General features: G+C 45.4%; 1 protein-coding gene across 1 annotated transcript in view; it reads right to left on the bottom strand.

Annotated features, from left to right (window-relative positions):
• LOC120026818 (synaptotagmin-11-like) overlaps positions 1 to 14,506 on the bottom strand; it is a 37,208-nt gene extending 22,702 nt beyond the window's left edge. Inside the window, exons 1-4 of the mRNA XM_038971532.1 lie at positions 14,405 to 14,506; positions 13,632 to 13,774; positions 12,891 to 13,451; positions 12,208 to 12,491 (exon numbers count right to left, since the gene is read on the bottom strand). Coding sequence (XP_038827460.1) covers positions 12,208 to 12,491; positions 12,891 to 13,451; positions 13,632 to 13,774; positions 14,405 to 14,506 — 1,090 coding nt within the window. The remainder of the gene's footprint in view (positions 1 to 12,207; positions 12,492 to 12,890; positions 13,452 to 13,631; positions 13,775 to 14,404) is intronic.
• Positions 14,507 to 16,694: the final 2,188 nt, after the last annotated feature.

Here is a 16,694-nt window from a genome sequence, read left to right as displayed (position 1 = left end):
GTTCGATCTCGGGCTATATCACAACCGGCCGTGATCGGGAGTCCTATAGGGCACAATTGGCCCAGCATCGTCCGTGTAAGGGGAGGGTTTGGCCGGGGTAGGCCGTCATTGTAAATACGAATTTGTTCTTAACTGACTTGCCTAGTTAAATAATGGTTAAAATTTAAAAAATGTAATGCCAAATAAGTACACCAATAAGAATTTGAGATTCTTCAAAGTAGCCACCCTTTGCTTTGATGACAGCTTTGCACACTCTTGGCATTCTCTCAACCAGCTTAATGAGGTAGTCACCTGGAATGCATTTTAATTATCATGTGTGCCTTATTAAAAGATCATTTTGTGGAATTTATTTCCTTCTTAATGCATTTGAGCCAATCAGTTGTGTTGTGACAAGGTAGGGGTGGTATACAGAAGATAGACCTATTTGGTAAAATACCAAGTCCATATTATGGCAAGAACAGCACAAACAAGCAAAGAGAAATGACAGCCCATCATTACTTTAAGACAAGAAGGTCAGTCAATCCGTGCAGTTGAAAAAACCATCAAGAGCTATGGTGAAACTGGCTCTCACGAGGACCGCCACAGGAAAGGAAGACCCATAGTTACCTCTACTGCAGAGGATAAGTTCATTAGAGTTACCAGCCTCAGTAACCGGCAATTAACTGCACCTCAGATTGCAACTCAAAGAGTTCAAGTAACAGACACATCTCAACATCAAATGTTCAGAGACTGCGTGAATCGGGCCTTCATGGTCGAATTGCTGCAAAGAAACCACTACTAAAGGAAACCAATAAGAAGAAGAGACTTGCTTGGGCCAATAAATACAAGCAATGGACATTACCCTGGTGGAAATCTGTCCTTCGGTCCGATGAGTCCAAATTGATATTTTTGGTTCCAACCGCCGTGTCTTTGTAAGACGCAGAGTAGGTGAACGGATGATCTCCGCCTGTGTGGTTCCCATCGTGAAGCATGGAGGAAGAGGTGGGATGGTGTGTGGGTGCTTTGCTGGTGACACTGCCAGTGATTTATTTAGAATTTAAGGCACACTTAACCAGCATGGCTACCACAGCCTTCTGCAGTGATATGCCATCCCATCTGGTTTTCGCTTAGTGGGACTATAATTGTTTTTCAACACGGCAATGACCCAACACACCTCCAGGCTGTGTAAGAGCTATTTCACCAAGAAGGAGAGTGATGAGTGCTGCATCAGATGACCTGGCCTCCACAATCACCCGACCTCAACCCAATTGAGATGGTTTGGGATGAGTTGGCCCGCAGAGTGAAGGAAAAGCAGCCAACAAGTGCTCAGTATATGTGGGAACTCCTTCAAGACTGCTGTTGGAAAAGCATTCCAGGTGAAGCTGGTTGAGAGAGTACCAAGAGTGTACAAAGCTGTCATCAACACAAAGGCTGGCTACTTTGAATAATCTCAAATATAAAATATATTTTGATTTGTTTTACACTTTTTTGGATAATACATGATTCCATATGTGTTATTTCATAGTTTTGATTTCTTCACTATTATTCTACAATGTAGAAAATAGTAAAAATATAGAAAAAAACTTGAATGAGTAGGTGTGTCCAAACTTTTGACTGGTACTCTCTGTGTGTGTGTGTGTGTGTGTGTGTAGCTATCTGTTAAGGAGAGGAATTATGCTAATATGAATTTAACAATGCAGATAAATTGATAATGACGAGAAGATATAACAGAGAGTCCTTTTGTTGGTGTAATTAGACCCCACGCCCTCTCACTGAGGAGCTGCTCCAACACTCCAGACACAAACAAACAACATTAGCACCTCTACCCTTCACTGCACACACAAAACAATCTCTACAGGAGGTCATTTATTTTCAAAGACTATTCGGTTTGGAAAAGAGGAGGAGAGTTTGAATGTTTCTTACTGATTTTGTCAATGTGATGTCTCATCCTGTCCTGTTAGTTGTCTGCGCTGGTTGTTGTGTAATCGATTGTTGAGTAATTGCAGGTGTAAACCATATATTTATACAGTAAGCTAAATATATGCATGTGACTGGGTGTAGCTAGTTTTGAAATCTTTGTCCACTCATTCTCTAAATAATGACATTCTGCCCAGAGTTAAGCCCCATCGTTTATGCTTTAACTCTGACACGGGAGCATGGTGCACTAGGCTATTGGCAAAACATCCATCAATGCTTCCCACCATCCCATGGTGACTTAACTAGATTACAATGAGCACGCAAATTGATTGCCCAGCGAGTGAGGTTTTTGGGCAGACGTGAGAGACCACCATCCACCCTGCCCAAATGTTCTGTTACGCTATGGACAAAGGGTCCAGTTCAGCAATTCGGATAGATGTTCTTTAAAATAATAGAAGAGCGGGCAGTCGTGCACAGTTGATGCCAAGCCTCAAGAATAGATTGAACGTCATCATCCTCTCTAACCCACACGCACAGTCAAAAGCCATTCGAGAAGGATGGAGAAGTGCCGTCCAAACGGGTCTCACCCTTAACAATAAACCTGTACCGCGCACGACATTAACCAGAAGTCAATATATATTTGTTTATATATAAATGTCAAAAGGCACATTTTCATTCAGTCCATATCCCCTGCCAACATTCCTCCTACAATACAAAATATGACGAAGCAATAGTGGCTACTGCCGGAAACTAACGCACGCATGACCATACATTTTCATGTATAGGCCTATTTGTAATCCCAACAAATTAAACATAGACAACAGGCCTATGCTCAGTTTTAAAATGATTAGAATCGTTGACACTGTCGAGGCCTTGATAGGTCTGTGTTCTCCCCTCTGAACATTGTTGATAAAAAAAATACATGCACCCTAAATCCACATAGTTTAAAGAGGCTTCCCATATTCTAGGGTGCTTTTTGATGTCTTCCTGCTATTGGTTTAAAGCTACTGTATTTAATTATCAGAATAACATCCACTGTAGGAGATAAGACTCACAAGGGGGACTCAACAATGTAGGCTACACGTCACTCGTGTCGTATTAAATGTTAAATCGACGTGTGCTATTTAATTTCAAACATGAAATGAATTGAATATAGTACAAAAAAACGAGACTAAACAACGAATGTAGCCCCTGGCCAGCCTTGTTAGGCCAACGAGACACCACTTAGAATCTGAGCACCTGAGAAACACTCATTTTTTTTCGGTTAGCCTAAAACAGCTGTCTGGCATGTTATTTATCATGAGGAAAAACATTTAATAATATGTCTTACCATATGCTGGTCTTAAATTGGTTATCTCAGCCATTTTGTGGTTCAAAAGGCTGTTGTCCCCCAAAAATAAAAAATAACAACAAATTAAACTCGCAGGCTTCTAATTTATTTCCATGAATGATATTGTCCCTGCGCTTTTTCTTTTGGTCAGTAGGCTATATCAGCCGGGCGAGGAGGCGACGAAGTTTGACCGTCGTATTTTCCTCAGTCCGAAATTATTGTTGTGATTCAGTGGCTTCTCAAGGATGCTCTCGCTATTGCGCTTCCTTCAGCACACTCCTGTCTCGAGCTCAAGTCGGGTGCGGTTGCTGAGCAAGACGCAACAACCAGCCTTGAGGACCCCCCTGACAACGGTGAGTTTAAGGGAGAATTTTATTGATTCCTCGCATGCTCTCTTCTCGCCTCTTTAACAAAACCCATTGGATGAGAAGGTCAGAGGGGCGGGACCTCTGACCTTCTTATCCAATGGGTTTTGTTGAAGAGGCGAAAATATAGGATTTAAGGAATCAAGGAAACTCAAATGAGATTCTCCCTTGGAAATGTCTGGTAGTGAGATCCAATCATATCAACCTTCGCTACCACTAAGTTACCGATAATTGCCCCTCACCAACCAACCAGAGACAGCAACCCTACCAAGAATTTGCGAATGAGAACAAAGCAGTGGTATTGGCCAATGGGGATAGGGATAGGGCTAGGGCAGGACACAGAAAAGGAGCATCTGTCCTATAACTTTTTTTTGGACTAGTGAAATACAACTTTTTCACAGCATAGTAACCAACTTGGAAAAAATTAATTGATAAGTTGATGTACTTTTATTTTTAACCCCTACAGATGTCGGATCTTAACTTGATTACTCTTTTGCCACTGAGAATTGTCCTGTTGCGTCAGGAAATTCAAATGAGCCTCATGATTAGTTGACTACAGCTCAGCGTTCAACACCATAGTGCCCACGAAGCTCATCACTAAGCTAAGGACCCTGGGACTAAACAACTCCCTCTGCAACTGGATCCTGGACTTCCTAACAGGCCACCCCCAGGTGGTAAGTGTTGGCAACAACACATCTGCCACGCTGATCCTCAACCCTGGGGCCCTTCAGGGATGTGTACTTAGTCCCCTCCTGTACTCCCTGTTCACCCACGACTGCGTGGCCAAACACGACTCCAACACCATCATTAAGTTTGCTGACGACACAACAGTGGTAGGCCTGATCACCGACAACGATGAGACAGCCTATAGGAAGGAGGTCAGAGAACTGGCAGTGTGGTGCCAGGACAACAACCTCTCCCTCAATGTGAGTAAGACAAAGGAGCTGATCATGGACTACAGAAAAAGGCGGGTCGAACAGGCTCCCATTAACATCAACGGGGCTGTAGTGGAGCGGGTCGAGAGTTTCGAGTTCCTTGGTGTCCACATCATCAACGGTCTATCATGGTCCAAACACACCAAGACAGTTGTGAAGAGGGCACAACAAAACCTTTTCCCCCCCAGGAGACTGAAAAGATTTGGCATATGTCCCCAGATCCTCAAAAAGTTCAACAGCTACACCATCGAGAGCATCCTTACCGGTTGCATCACTGCCTGGTATGACAACTGCTCGGCATCTGACCGTACAGTAAGGCGCTACGGAGGGTAGTGCGTACGGCCCAGTACATCACTGTGGCCAAGCTTCCTGCAATCCAGGACCTATATAATAGGCGGTGCCAGAGGAAAGCCCATAAAATTGTCAGAGACTCCAGTCACCTAAGTCATAGCCTTTTCTCTGCTACCGCACGGCAAGCGGTACCAGAGCGCCAAGTCTAGGACCAAAAGGCTCCTTAACAGCTTCTACCCCCGGACTACTATTACATTGACCCCCCTCCATTTGTTTTGTACACTGCTGCTACTCGCTGTTTATTATCTATGCATAGTCACTTCACCCCTACCTACATGTACATATTACCTCTAACATGTACCCCCGCACACTGACTCGGTACCGGTACCCCCTGTATATAGCCTCGTTATTGTCATGTTATTGTGTTACTTTTTATTATTTTTTTTACATTCGTTTATTTATTTACTCTTCTTCAACTGCACTGTTGGTTAAGGGCTTGTAAGTAAGCATTTCACGGTAAGGTCTGAACTTGTTGTATTCGGCACATGTGACAAATAAAGTTAGATTTGATTTGATTCCCTGACAATGAGCAGTTCTCTTTCTCCATGCGGAGGCAGTGGAGTCATTGGGATCAGGCCTGCTATCAAAATAATATTCTCTCACTCGCTCAAAACGCTAGGCCTAGGTCCTATTCCTGCAACATTCAAATGTACAAAAATGGATCTGAAATGCCATACACATCAACAACCTCGTTTTATATAGTTTAATAACACAAGATAGATATTTGTCTCCACTAGGCTACGACATACAAGTGTGGAGTGTATCCTAAGGTTATGAACAGTCAAAATTGAATTCAATCATGGCCTGGGGTGGTCTAGCAGTTAGGGATGCTACCTTCAAAGTGCATATATAGGACTACTCTGTCGGTTCGATTCTCGCTTATGATGTACACTGAACAAAAATATAAACGCAACAATTTCAAAGATTTTTCTGAGTTAGAGTTCATATAAGGAAATCAGTCAATTTAAATAAATAAATTAGGTCCTAATCTATGGATTTCACATGACTGGGAATACAGATATGCATCTGTTGGTCACAAATACTTAAACAAAAAGACTTATTGACTCAATGGACAGATAGTGTAGTTGTCATTAAGTCTGTAAAAATACGTTACCTGGTTCTATTCATTCTGCTCTCCAGAACTCTCTTGCCTATTACCCTCATAGACTACTACCAACACCAAAGGCACGTTTGTATTGCTGTGCATGTGTGTTTCAACCCAAAAAGTCAATTTAATCATGTAGTGTGTGTTTTCATGTGTTAATTATGTACAGGTGGTTAAAGGTGTGGGAGAGGCACATGGGGAAGATCTCAATTGCATACTCCATGCGTCCTCTCTCTGTAGAGAGTATGCAATTGAGATCTTCCCAGCTAACAATTCTACCTGTAATGTTCTCCTGTTTGAGTGTCCAGTTTTCTGTTAGTTAGGTGAACATTGTATGTACAGTACCAGTTAAAAGTTTGGACACACCTACCCATTCAAGAGTTTTTCTTTATTTTTACTATTTTCTACATTGTAGAATAATAGTGAAGACATCAAAACTATGAAATAACACATATGGAATCATGTCGTAACCAAAAAAGTGTTAAACAAATAAAAATATATTTTATATTTGAGATTCTTCAAAGTAGCCACCCTTTGCCTTGATGACAGCTTTGCACACTCTTGGCATTCTCTCAACCAGCTTCATGAGGTAGTCACCTGGAATGCATTTCAATTAATTTGTAGAATTTATTTCCTTCTTAATGCATTTGAGCCAATCAGTTGTGTTGTGACAAGGTAGGCTGGTATACAGAATATAGCCCCATTTGGTAAAATTCAAAGTCATTATTATGGCAAGAACAGCTCAAATAAGCAAAGAGAAAAGACAGTTCATCATTACTTTAAGACATGAAGGTCAGTCAATCCAGAACATTTCAAGAACTTCCAAGAAAGTTTCTTCAAGTCCAATCGCAAAAACGTGCTATGATGAAACTGGCTCTCATGAGGACCACCACAGGAAAGGAAGACCCAGAGTTACCTCTGCTGCAGAGGAAAGTTAATTAGAGTTACCAGCCTCAGAAATCGACAAATAACTTCACCTCAGATTGCAACTCATAGAGTTCAAGTAACAGACACATCTCAACATCAAATGTTCAGAGGAAAATGTGTGAATCAGGCCTTCATGGTCGAATTTCTGCAAAGAAACCCCTACTAAAGGACACCAATAATAAGAGATTTGCTTGGGCCATGAACACGAGCAACGGACATTAGACTGGTGGAAATCTTTCCTTCTGGTCTGAGTCGAAATTTGAGATTTTTGGTTCCAACCGCCGTGTCTTTGTGAGACGCAGAGTAGGTGAACGGATGATCTCCGCATGTGTGGTTCCCACCGTGAAGCATGGAGGAGGAGGTGTTGGGGTGCATTGCTGATGACGGTGATTTATTTAGAATTGAAGGCACACTTAACCAACATGGCTACCACAGCATTCTGCAGCGATACCCCATCCAGCTGAGTGGGACTATCATTTGTTTTTCAACAGGACAATGACCCAACACACCTCCAGACTGTGTAAGGGCTATTTGACTAAGAAGGAGAGTGATGGAGTGCTGCATCAGATGACCTGGCCTCCACAATCACCTGAACTCAACCCAATTGAGATGGTTTGGGATGGGTTGGACCACAGAGTGAAGGAAAAGCAGCCAACAAGTGCTCAGCATGTGGGAACTCCTTCTAAACTGTTGTTAAAGCATTCCTCATGTCACGATCTTGGAAATGAGCGGACCAAGGCGCAGCGTGAGTATAGTTCCAAATATTTATTTAAGTGAAACTAACAACACCATAATAACAAAACTTACAAAGACCGTGAGGACATAGTGCCCAAACACACTAACAAACAATCAATATCCCACAAAACACAGGTGGGGAAATAGCTACCTAAATATGATCCCCAATCAGAGGCAACGATAGACAGCTGCCTCTAATTGGGAACCACATTAGCACCAACATAGAAATAGATATACTAGATCACCCCCTAGTCACGCCCTGACCTACTACACCATAGAGAACCAAGGGCTCTCTATGGTCAGGGCGTGACACCTCATGAAGCTGGTTGAGAGAGTGCCAAGAATGTGCAAAGCTGTCATCAAGGCAAAGGGTGGCTACTTTGAAGAATCTCAAATATAAAATATATTTTCTTTTTACTTGTTTTTTGGTTACGACATGATTCCATATGTGTTATTTCATAGTTTTGATGTCTTTACTATTATTCTACAATGTAGAAAATTGTAAAAATAAAGAAAAACCCTTGAATGAGTAGATGTGTCCAAACTTATGACTGGTACTGAGGGTTAGGAGAATATTTGTCACGACTTCTACCGAAGTCGAAGCCTCTCCTTGTTCAGGCGGTGCTCGGCGGTCGACGTCACCGGTCTTCTAGCCATCATTGATCCATTTTTCATTGGTTTTGTCTTGTCTTCCTACACACCTGGTTTCAATCTCATTCATTACCTGTTGTGTCTTTAAACCCTTTGTTTCCCCTCATGTCTTTGTCAGAGATTGTTTTATGTTCAGTTTTCGTGTTTTGTATTTTGGTGCGCGACGGGTCCTCGTACCCACTTTGTTTCATTTGTATTTCATGGTTTTGGAGTTATGTGTTTTAGTTATTAAACTACTCCATTCCACCAAGTTTTGATTCTCCTGCGCCTGACTTCCCTGCCACCTATACACACGACTGTGACAATATTCCATCAATGTTACACCAAACATACACAGAACATGGTTACCATGTTCTCAGAACATAAGATATTAATGTTCTTTAGACACAAAACATTTCTGTGTATCAGTTGTCAGGACGTCATTTGATGGTCCCAAAGAAATGTCGCTCCCGCAATTTTTTGTTGTTTCATTACACATCACGCCTTGTTACTGTTACAGAGCCCATCAAGGCCCTAATTGGTGAACCACTGATCCATTCACAGCTCTTTGCCTGTTGTCAAGGAGCGGACCAAGGTGCAGCGTGGTGAGCATACATTTTCTCTTTTATTCGAAATGACGCCCACAAAACAATAAACAATACAAAACGTGAAGCTCAAAAGGCTATGTGCCCTAAACAAAGTCAACTTCCCACAAAGACAGGTGGGAAAAAAGGCTACCTAAGTATGGTTCCCAATCAGAGACAACGATAGACAGCTGACCCTGATTGAGAACCATACCTGGCCAAAACATAGAAATAGAAAATCGTAGAAAAACAAAACATAGAATGCCCACCCCAACTCACACCCTGACCAAACCAAAATAGAGACATAAAAAGGATCTCTAAGGTCAGGGCGTGACACACAGTGCTTTTAACATTAGTGTTTTCAACTTACATAGTTGACACACTTTGACATACATGATTACATTGTGCATGTTCATTTATACAGTAATTATTATTCACCTACTGTGCGAGATGAAAACAGGATTTACCAAACCACCCCAAAATACAATACTAAACTAAATCAAACAACTATTTTTAAATATAAAATAAGATCTGATCCCTACGCAGGCTCAAGGGGAACCTTGGAGGGCAGGTCTTCCAATGCCAGTACCCCTTGTCTTTAGATGTAAAATCCTTAAATCCCCAAAACTTTTCTGCCGCAACCACAATAATGTTCAGTTTCTTAGACTTCTATGAGACTTGTGCCGTACAGTTTATAACTGTGGCAATGAAAGCCACAAAACCCACCTTTTTGACACATGGTATCTTTTGACTGGCAGCAAACATTTACTACAGGCTGTGGTGCGTCCACTACCATATCTTCACTAGCATCACTTGTTTCCTAAATTATTTTAAATCGCCTCCGCATAGGAGATTCGATTGACTGCTCTAATTTTTGCCACCTCAATCTCCTTCACCTTTACAGGGCACTCCAGGACCTCGGGATCATGATCCCCACCATAATTGCAACACGGTCGTCCTTCTACACACCGTTCTTCAATATACTCTGTCTGTCTGCACACATTAGAAACATGGCCAAATCCTTTACAGTTCTTACACTGCAGTAGTTTGGGGACGAAAGCTCTTGTGTAGGTATTTGCTCTTTGTCAAAAAACAACAGGACTGACAGACTTTATTATTTTTCTCCATTCACCAATCGGGTCAGACACCGGGCACCAACCACACCAGGAAATCTCTTCAGGTATTCAACCTGAAAATCCGTCGTCGCCCCTGAGATGACTACTTTGACGGGTGCTCTACTCCGAAGTTCAAAACACCAAACTTATTTTGTTCTGATACTTTTGAGGCTCACTGCAATCTTCCTCTGTTCTTCAGAAATATAAATTAATCTAAATAAGACCACTCCTGGTCACTCTGACAGACTCCAATTTCCCCAGCGCATACTTCACCATTTCGACACCTCAAACGGGTTTCCCATATATGTATCCTTACTCAACAAACGCACCCCAACAAGAAGAGATTCATTATCATTCATACACGTATCCTCCACTCCAAATTCCTTTTTGTTCCAGCTTTCGCTACTACTGTTGTCCATTCAGAACATTCGTCTTCACCAACTTCACTCGACGCGCTGCTTGATTCGAACTCAGCATCCATTTCCGCCATCTTTTCTTCCGGTACCACCCACATCCTCTTGGTTCACGGCGTTCTGATCTTCCGGCTACGCCACCATGGCTGTGTTTAGACAGGCAGCCCAATTCTGATATTTTTTTCACTAATTGGTCTTTTGACAATCAGATCAGTTCTGAAAAAGATCTAATGTGAAAAGATCTGATGTGATTGGTCAAAAGACCAAAGCGTTTCCAGGATTTGAAGACATTCAGGGCTTAGCCCAAAGCCAGTAGGGGTGTCTGAGGGGCTCCTTCCCTGGACAAAAAATAAGGAATTTCAACAGCTAAATCCATAAATTTGGTGCACTTTTAGTTGAACATTGAGATTACACAACATTGAGATATGATATATTTTTCAGTTAAGTTGCACCTTCCTGCTAAAGCAGACACTGCCAGTACCCAATTACAGGAGTTACTGTGGGATTAAGGAATCCAACAGTATCCAAACACCCTCTCTCTTTCACACACACACACACACACACACACACACACACACACACACACACACACACACACACACACACACACACACACACACACACACACACACACACACACACACACACACACACACACACACACACACACACACCACACAATGTGCAGTAATTAGAATCCATAGAGCAGCTTTAAGTGATACAGTCTACTGTGTGCTGACCCCTCCTCTGCCTTTCTCCATTGCTTTCTCTTCATAGTCTGTTGCTGTCTCTTAGTCTTCTTTGTTGCTGTCTCTTTTTTACCCCCCCCCCCCCCCCCCCTCTATCGTCCTGTCCTGGTTGTGAAAAGTGCAAAAGTAAACAATAGTAATTTCACATGCTTTTTTACCTCATTTATCACTTTCCATACCCATGATGTGAATTGGGGACCACGGTCGGAGACAATGTCCTCCGGAAAGCCATAATGCCAGAAGACCTGCTGAAGAAGTGCAGGTAGGGAGTAGGGAGACCAGAAAGAGAGAAAGAGAGATTAAAAAGAGAGATTAAGGGCCTCCCGGGTGGCGCAGTGGTCTAGGGCACTGCATCGCAGCGCTAGCTGCGCCACCAGAGTCTCTGGGTTCGCGCCCAGGCTCTGTCGCAGCCGGCCGCGACCGGGAGGTCCGTGGGGCGACGCACAATTGGCCTAGCGTCGTCCGGGTTAGGGAGGGTTTGGCCGGTAGGGATATCCTTGTCTCATCGCGCTCCAGCGACTCCTGTGGCAGGCCGGGCACAGTGCGCGCTAACCAAGGGGGCCAGGTGCACGGTGTTTCCTCCGACACATTGGTGCGGCTGGCTTCCGGGTTGGAGGCGCGCTGTGTTAAGAAGCAGTGCGGCTTGGTTGGGTTGTGCTTCGGAGGACGCATGGCTTTCGACCTTCGTCTCTCCCAAGCCCGTACGGGAGTTGTAGCGATGAGACAAGATAGTAATTACTAGCGATTGGATACCACGAAAATTGGGGATTAAAGGGGGTAAAAAAAAGAAGAAAAAAAAGAGAGATTAAACGATTGGATTTGGAAAATCTACCCCCAAACACCAAAATGATGATGAAACTGTCAGAGGAGGGGAGATCAGTAACAAAGTCAAAGGATAGATGGGACCAGGGATGCTGAGGCACAGGAAGGGGAAGGAGCTTCCCTGCTGGAGTGTTCCGGGGGGATTTGGTTTGGGCACATACGGAACAGGAGTTGACATAGCAAGTGACATCCTGCACTAAGGTGGGCCACCAGTATTTCCCAGGGATGGATTGGGAAGTGCGAAAAATACCTGGATGTCCAGTGGCGACAGCTGGGTGTTCCCAGGTCAGCAGCCGGTCCCTTATCCCTGTAGGAACGTAAATGCGCTCGGAAGGACAGTTAGTGGGTGCGGGCTCCCTCTCCAGAGCCTGGCGGATGTCCACATCTATGTCCCAGACCAAAGAAGCTACGACTCGGGAGGATGGGATTATAGGCACATTCTGGACAGGACCCTCTCTGGAATCGTAGATGCGGGACAGGGCATCAGCCTTGGTGTTCTTGGAACCTGGGTGGTAGCTCAGCGTGAAGTCAAACCTTGAAGAACCATGCCAACCTTGCTTGGCGCAGATTCAGCCTCCTCGCTGTCCGTATGTACTCCAGGTTCCGATGGTCGGTGAGAATGACGAATTGTTCCTTGGCGCCCTCCAGCTAGTGTCTCCACGCCCTAATGCCAAATTCACCGCCAGGAGCTCACATACACCGACGTCGTAATTCCTCTTTGCAGGGAATAATTTATTAGAGTAAAAAGCACATGGGTACAACTTCTGTGGGTTACCCTGTTGTTGAGACAGAACTGCCCCCACGCCTACCTCTGAAGCATTCACCTCCATCACAAAATATTTAGTGGGATCTGGATGTTTGAGCAATGGGGCGGAGGTGAAACGTCCCTTGAGTAGTCAAAGGGCCTTGTCGGCTGCTGGGCTCCACACCAACCTACGGGGGCCTCCCTTAAGGAGAGAGGTGAGAGGAGCGGCGACAGAGCTGAAGTTCCTGATGAAACGGCGGTAGAAGTTGGCAAACCCCAAAAACCGTTGCAACCCCTTTATGGTGGTTGGGACTGGCCATGACCTGACTGCATCTACCTTCTTGTCATCCATCCTCACTCCCTGCGGACTGATTTGGTAGCCTAAGGAGACAGCCCTCTGATGAAATTGGCACTTCTCAGCCTTGACGAACAGATGGTTAGCCGGGAGGCGTTCCAGGACTGCTCGAACGTGAGTGATGTGATTCTCCGGGGCAGCCGAGAAGATCAAGATGTCATCGGTATACACGACCACCTGGCATCCTAGCATGTCCCTGAACACCTCATTAACGAATGCCTGGAACACTGACGGAGCATTGGCTAAGCCAAATGGCACCACCAAGTACTCGTAGTGACCAGACATCATGCTAAACGCAATCTTCCACTCATCCCCCTCCCGGATGCAGATGAGATTGTAAGCACTCCGCAGGTCCAGTTTGGTAAAGAACCAGCCCCGCAGCCCTGTTCGATGGCTGCCGGCACCAACGGGAGATGGTACCGATACTTTGTGGTAATCTCATTGAGTCCTCTGTAGTCAATGTAGTCAATGTAACCCTCTATCCTTCTTGGCCATGAAGAAGAAACCAGCCGACGCAGGAGAAGTGGATGTGCAGAGGAAACCTTGTTGGAGCGCCTCTTGGATGTAATCCTACATGGTCTGGGTCTCAGCCACCGACAGAGGGCAGATGCGTTTGCGCGGAGGTGCTGCACCTGCAAGCAGGTTGATGGCACAGTCCCAGGGGCGATGAGGAGGAAGACAGGTGGCGCGGATCTTGGAGAATACATTCCGCAGGTCCTGTTATACCTCCGGGATGTTGGGCTGAAGGGCAACCACAGGACTCAACCAATGTGGAACCACAGGGTACAGGGAAGCAGGTCCTCCAGCAGTCGGGTGACCAGTCTGTGATTCTCATCCTCGACCATGAGATGGTAGGGTTACGGCATTGAAGCCAAGAGAGGCCCTGGGAGGCACTGGTAATGAAGAAGAGGATGTTCTTCTGATGAATGGACTCCACGTGAGGTTGAGTGGTTGGGTGATGTGTGTGATGGTTCCGGATCCTAAAGGCCGACTATCGAGGACTAGAACTGGAAAAGGAGAGGAGAGCGGGTATGAAATTATGTTAAGAGAGGAGGCAAGGGTCTGGTCAATAAAGTTCCCTGCTAATGCTGTAGACACAGTACATGAGTGACAGTCAACTAGTGTGATGGACACCAAAAAGAGCCAAGCAGAAAGGGATGAAGGTGGAATACTCACTCCTGCACCAGGGGGTGGAAGATCACGTGACCATCCCTCTGCTCTTGTGGATCGCGGATTTGGAAGTGCCGGACACCGCTGGAGCTTGTGCCCTCCTTGCCCACAGTACAGACAGAGCCCCAGCTGTATCCTTCTGCGGCGCTCCGCCACGGGGAGGCATGTGACCCCTACCCCCATGGGTTCAGGCTCTGATCCTGAGTGTTTGCTGAGGGAGGAAGAGAAGCGATGAGAGTACCGATGCTCCAGAAGTAGGTTATCCAGACGGATGGCCATCGCAATGAGTGCATCCAAGGTGAGGTTGTTGTCTCGGCCAGTTCCATCTGGACCTCCTCGCGAGGACCTCTTCTGAAAAGCATACGATGCGCCGGCTCATTCCATCCACTGGATGCTGCTACTGTCTGGAAGGTGAGCGCGTACTCGACATCCATCTGGTCCCCTGCTGTAATTGAAGCAGACCCCCTCCCTCTTTGCCCTCCGGGGGATGATTGAAGATACCTTTAAAACAGAGCCAAAAACCCTTCATTGGAATCTAGCTCCTCCTCTCCTCTCTCCCAGACGGCCGTAGCCCATTCCAACGCCCGCCCAGTCAGCAGAGAAATAACTATGGCAACCTTGGACCTCTCGTGGTGGGAGCTCCCATCTTGTTTAAAGCAGAGGGAGCACTGAAGTAGGAAGACACAGCATTTGGATGGCGTAGCGTCATATTTATCTGGGATGGATAAATGGGCATCGCAGACCTAAGCAGGTTGCTGAATGGGCTGTTGTGCTGGCTCGCTGGTTCAAATCAAAATCAAATCAAATGTATTTATATAGCCCTTCTTACATCAGCTGATATCTCAAAGTGCTGTACAGAAACCCAGCTTAAACCCCAAACAGCAAGTAATGCAGGTGTAGAAGCACGGTGGCTAGGAAAAACTCCCTAGAAAGGCCAAAACCTAGGAATAAACCTAGAGAGGAACCAGGCTATGAGGGGTGGCCAGTCCTCTTCTGGCTGTGCCGGGTGGAGATTATAACAGAACATGGCCAAGATGTTCAAATGTTCATAAATGACCAGCATGGTCAAATAATAGTAATCACAGTAGTTGTCGAGGGTGCAGCAAGTCAGCATCTCAGGAGTAAATGTCAGTTGGCTTTTCATAGCCGATCATTAAGAGTATCTCTACCGCTCCTGCTGTCTCTAGAGAGTTGAACACAGCAGGTCTGGAACAGGTAGCACGTCCGGTGAACAGGTCAGGGTTCCATAGCCGCAGGCAGAACAGTTGAAACTGGAGCAGCAGCACGGCCAGGTGGACTGGGGACAGCAAGGAGTCATCATGCCAGGTAGTCCTGAGGCATGGTCCTAGGGCTCAGGTGCTCCGAGAGAGAGAAAGAAAGAGAGAAAGAGAGAATTAGAGAGAGCATACTTAAATTCACACAGGACACCGGATAAGACAGGAGAAATACTCCAGATATAACAGACTGACCCTAGCCCCCCGACACATAAACTACTGCAGCATAAACTGGAGGCTGACTGGAGGGGTCAGGAGACACTGTGGCCCCATCCGATGATACCCCCGGACAGGGCCAAACAGGCAGGATATAACCCCACCCACTTTGCCAAAGCACAGCCCCCACACCACTAGAGGGATATCTTCAACCACCAACTTACCATCCTGAGACAAGGCCGAGTATAGCCCACAAAGATCTCTGCCACGGCACAACCCAAGGGGGGGCGCCAACCCAGACAGGAAGACCACGTCAGTGACTCAACCCACTCAAGTGACGCACCCCTCCTAGGGACGGCATGAAAGAGCACCAGTAAGCCAGTGACTCAGCCCCTGAAATAGGGTTAGAGGCAGAGAATCCCAGTGGAGAGAGGGGAACCGGCCAGGCAGAGACAGCAAGGGCGGTTCGTTGCTCTAGAGCCTTTCCGTTCACCTTCACACTCCTGGGCCAGACTACACTCAATCATATGACCCACTGAAGAGATGAGTCTTCGGTAAAGACTTAAAGGTTGAGACCGAGTCTGCGTCTCTCACATGGGTAGGCAGACCATTCCATAAAAATGGAGCTCTATAGGAGAAAGCCCTGCCTCCAGCTGTTTGCTTAGAAATTCTAGGGACAATTAGGAAGCCTGCGTCTTGTGACCGTAGCGTACGTGTAGGTATGTACGGCAGGACCAAATCGGAAAGATAGGTAGGAGCAAGCCCATGTAATGCTTTGTAGGTTAGCAGTAAAACCTTGAAATCAGCCCTTGCCTTAACAGGAAGCCAGTGTAGGGAGGCTAGCACTGGAGTAATATGATCAAATGTTTTGTTCTAGTCAGGATTCTAGAAGCCGTATTTAGCACTAACTGAAGTTTATTTAGTGCTTTATCCGGGTAGCTGGAAATTAGAGCATTGCAGTAGTCTAACCTAGAAGTAACAAAAGCATGGATACATTTTCTGCATCATTTTTGGACAGAAAGTTTCAGATTTTTGCA

Source organism: Salvelinus namaycush, chromosome 32 (assembly GCF_016432855.1).
Source record: "Salvelinus namaycush isolate Seneca chromosome 32, SaNama_1.0, whole genome shotgun sequence".
Taxonomy (NCBI): Eukaryota; Metazoa; Chordata; class Actinopteri; order Salmoniformes; family Salmonidae; genus Salvelinus; species Salvelinus namaycush.
This window is presented reverse-complemented; position numbering and strand designations above follow the sequence as displayed.